Source organism: Capsicum annuum, unplaced genomic scaffold (assembly GCF_002878395.1).
Source record: "Capsicum annuum cultivar UCD-10X-F1 unplaced genomic scaffold, UCD10Xv1.1 ctg73670, whole genome shotgun sequence".
In the NCBI taxonomy this organism is placed as follows: Eukaryota; Viridiplantae; Streptophyta; class Magnoliopsida; order Solanales; family Solanaceae; genus Capsicum; species Capsicum annuum.
In genome coordinates this window covers 347-4,591 of record NW_025883708.1, presented here as the reverse complement: position 1 = coordinate 4,591, position 4,245 = coordinate 347, and the positions used below count along the sequence as shown (strand labels likewise).

Below are 4,245 nucleotides of genomic sequence, written 5' to 3'. Positions count from 1 at the left end.
AAGTATACTTGATCTCTGGATCGTCAAGCTTCTCAACTCGAGTGAAAGACTCCAACGCTGAATACAATCTGTTGGCATTTTTGATCTCCAGACTCACGTTTATGAGAGGCTCGTAAGTGTTGGAGAAGTGGCCGCAGTTGCAACAGCGAAGCTGCAATTCGAGAAAGACAGATTAACATTACAAACTTCATATATAGAAGCTACATATGGATAATAAGATAGTATTCTTGTATGCTTACCTTGCTGACAAGCCGGCCGCCAAAAACTTGTTGGACAACGTCACTGCATCGGCTTTCAAGCCTATTGAGAAAGTATTGCAAGAATTCGTGAGCATCTTCTTGCTGATACTTATGGAAACCAGACGAAAAATATGATATTTTCACAACATTAAGGACCACAAACTACACAACCATTCATCATCGATGAGAATGTTATTTCGATGCTTGCAGTAGCAACATGTAAAATCAAAAGTAAACTTCAGAAGGAAATAAATAAATGACATGAGCAAGCATACAACTCAAATTCTCAACAAATCTCCACGGTGAGATAGAACGACCCTCATAAGCCTCATAAGCCAATGAAAAGCTAATAAGCTCTTTGAAAACGCAGATTAAACAGAAACCTGCAACGACTATACAAAAATAAGAAATGAACAGAATATCAGTAATAACTCGAAATGGAACAAAACAACAGATATCTTTGAGAAAAAATTGTCCTTACGATCACATGGCACTACATGAGTATGAAGAAGGATGTCAAATAATGGCACCGTGTGCATGAAACATTGCAATACCGCATTCAGAAAGCATGTGTTCCCTAAGTTGAGTAGTCCAGCACCCTGATACAACAACAAAAATATGAGAATCTTAACTGATATATACATACAAATATACATATATATACACATATAGTTGATACAAATATAACATAAATGTTATGCATAATATACATACATTTAGTCGAGGTGCATGAAGCTAGCCCAGACACCACAATCAATTAAGATGCCATAACAATTAACTAAAAGTAGCTGGTAGATGTATAGCATGATATAATTCATGTATAACTAGTCTATAATTTATGTATATTGACTAAAAGTATAGGCTAAAAGGGATAAATTATTTATTTGATTATAAGAGTTTGAAAAGTCCATACCTTGTAAGTTTTTAACATAATATTAGATGTCCACACAGGCTTATTTTCTTCATTTTGCCTTGTAAAATCACACTTGGGCTCAAGTGACTTGATGGGCTTTGCTTCAAAATCATACTTGGGCCCAACTAACTCAATGGGCTTAGCTTCCAAATCATTGGGCCCAACTGAGGTAGTGGGCTTAACCTCAAAATCAAATTTGGGCTGAGTAATGAGCTTAACTTCAAAATCATATTTGGGCTTAGCATCAATTGGCCCATCATTAGCAAACCATTCTGATTCCACTATATCTGAATCATCAGAAGAACTAGAACTATCAATCAAAGGATCAGAATCAGAAGATTCAGCACATTTGAAATCTCCTTTTTCCCAAAAAACATCATTTTCCAATCCAATCAAATTCTTAAAAGAATCAACTAACTTAACAGGCTTGTGTTGATTTTTTTTGTCATCCATGGAAAGAAAAGCAACAAAAAAAATGATAAAATCAAGAATTTTTTTTGGAAAAAAATCAAGATTTCTTTGGAAAAAAATTTCAAATTTTTTTGTGGAAAGAATGGGATTTTAAGGCTTTTTAAGACAAGGAAATTCTTTGTAATGATGAGGAAAACAACATATAGAATGAGGTTTTATATAGAAAATGAAATCAAAAAATAGGTTTTCTGTTCTGGAAAGTAAATTAATATTTATCTTTTGTAACTAAAAATTTGAAATTTGGAGAGTTTGTTGGAAGTTATATAGTGAGGAGTGGATTTTGATAATTGGAGGGATTTGAAAATGGAGGGAAAGTTAATGTCAAAAAATAAAAAAGGAAAGTTAGTTATATATATATACCATATCATATATATATATATATATATATATATATATATTATTACCTAAATCCTCTCTTATACACATATTATATACTTTCTCCATTTTCATTTTACTTGGATCCTATATTAATTGTACGTAAATTTTCTAAGTAGAAATGTTAGTTAATTGTAGATTATAGTAAGTAAATTTGCAAAATAGGGAAGTTGTTTAATAGTAGATTAGGCTAAATCTACATATATACGCACGCACATATACATACCATATCATAAATATGAATCACATTACCTAAATCTTCTCACATGCATATATTAAAAAAAAATAGTAGTAAATTTATCCGTATTTCACATGGTCTAAATAATTTTATTGAATTTACGACATGAACTTTATTAAATATCTTTATTTTTTTGTAAATTTGCAAAATAGGGAAGTTATTTAATAGTAGATTAGGCTAAATTTACATTTATACATATGTACATACCATATCATAAGTACAAATCATATTATCTAAATTGTCTCACATACTACCACGTATATATATACAAAAAAAAAGTAAAAAAAAATAGAAAATTCTATCCGTGTTTCACATAGTCTAAATGTTTTAATTGAATTTACGACATGAAAATTTTAAAATATCTAATTAATAAAGATTATATTTAAAAAAAATATGTGTATGTTGTATTTATGTCGAAGGAGTAATTCAAGAAAAAATGGGTAAGTATTTATTCTAGAAGACCAGTAATTAAAATCAATTTAATTAAGCCGATAGATGTTTTAATGAATTATTAATTATCAAAATAGCATTTCTATCATGTAAAACTGTGAGTAAGCTCTATGTATATCTTGTTATTTATAAAATTACACTCAATAGAGAAAATTTATAAGAGATATTTATGACGCTCCAAAGTGGATTCTTATTTTGTTCATGACCATGCATAGTCTTTGCTTTACCAACAAATTAAAATAATGTTAACAATCATAATTTAACAACATTCATTTGAACAAAGTTATATTCAAATTAAATGACTATATATATATATATATATATATATATTTGTTATAGTGTTGGTCATTGTAATGCTCATGTAATATGCATGCAAAGAAAGTTCTATGTATATGCCAAGAATCAATTTCAATTTCCCAACAATTTCCATACCTTCAGTAAGGGCTAAAAGTTCCATGTGGTTATTAGTGGCCATATGGAAGCTTTGGTGAATCCGGTGATCCATTGGCCAATTGGCATCTCTGTTGATGCCTCCAATTCCCCCCTTTCCTGGGTTACCAAGGAAACAACCGTTTGTATTAATCTTATAAGCACCTACCTTAGGAGGGGACCATCTAAATTGGATGGTAATCTTAAGTTTGGGATGTTTTGAGTTCTGTCTCAAGAACTTGAATTCAATTGCCTCAGAATAAGCTTCGTAATTGAGAAGGTTTATCCTTTTTATGGTTAAAGGCATTGTTGCTTATGGACTTCCAGATGATCCATAAACAGAAAGGAAGAAGCTCTTTCCAATAAAGGAAGTGATCAAATTTTTTAGTCTTGAGGAGATTCCAGGTAGATCTCCAGCTAAAAGGGTGAAAGTTGTTCGGTGAGAGGGATAGGCTGTGGGTAGATTTGTTGAGGAGGGTTGTCCTGAAATCATGAGTGGCATTGCATTCAAAGAAAATGTGTTTTATGTCTTCATGGTGGCTGCTACAGTAGTGATGCAGGGGGTTGATGTCTATGCCTCTTTTATGAAGAATTGAGTTGGTTGGGAGACTATTATGATGTATCATCCAGAGAAAGAAGATGATTTTGTTGGGAGCCGGAAGTTTCCATAGCTAGTTGAAATCTTCCATTAGATTGTAGTTGGTGATTGGATGGTTCCTTTTGTTAGTAATGAAGGAGTAAGAACTAGCACAGGTGAATATCCCATTTCCAGTGAGGCCTTAAGTAGGAAGGTCTCTGTGAATCCTAGGGTTAGGATTTAAGGTGCTAATGATGGATTCTTTTATTGGAATAGGAATATCAAAGGAAATGTTGTCAAACATCCAACCTTCATTAGTCCATATGTGAGCAAGTTTGATGCTGCTTTAAAATTCATTGAGAGGGTCATGGAGAAGATGCCTAAGAGTGGGGAGATGGGGAATCCATCAGTCAAACCAAAAGCTTATTTGTTCACCATCATGTGCCACCCATTAAATCGCTTCCTTGCAAATGAGGTAGCCTTTATATAGGCTTTTCCAAGTTCTGGAGGATTTTGGTTTACAATTTTGATCCCATTTTGATATTTGGAGCTG

At 32.3% G+C, this 4,245-nt stretch overlaps 1 protein-coding gene across 1 annotated transcript; it reads right to left on the bottom strand.

The window, feature by feature from the left end:
• Positions 1 to 8: 8 nt before the first annotated feature.
• On the bottom strand, positions 9 to 1,605 carry LOC124894403 (ubiquitin carboxyl-terminal hydrolase 21-like; the record flags this gene model as incomplete). The annotated part of the gene is made up of 5 exons (XM_047405094.1): positions 1,153 to 1,605; positions 721 to 838; positions 501 to 622; positions 240 to 401; positions 9 to 151 (listed from the first exon to the last, which is right to left on the bottom strand). Coding segments are annotated over exons 1-5 (998 nt in total), but the record flags the coding sequence as incomplete, so codon positions are not given.
• Positions 1,606 to 4,245: the final 2,640 nt, after the last annotated feature.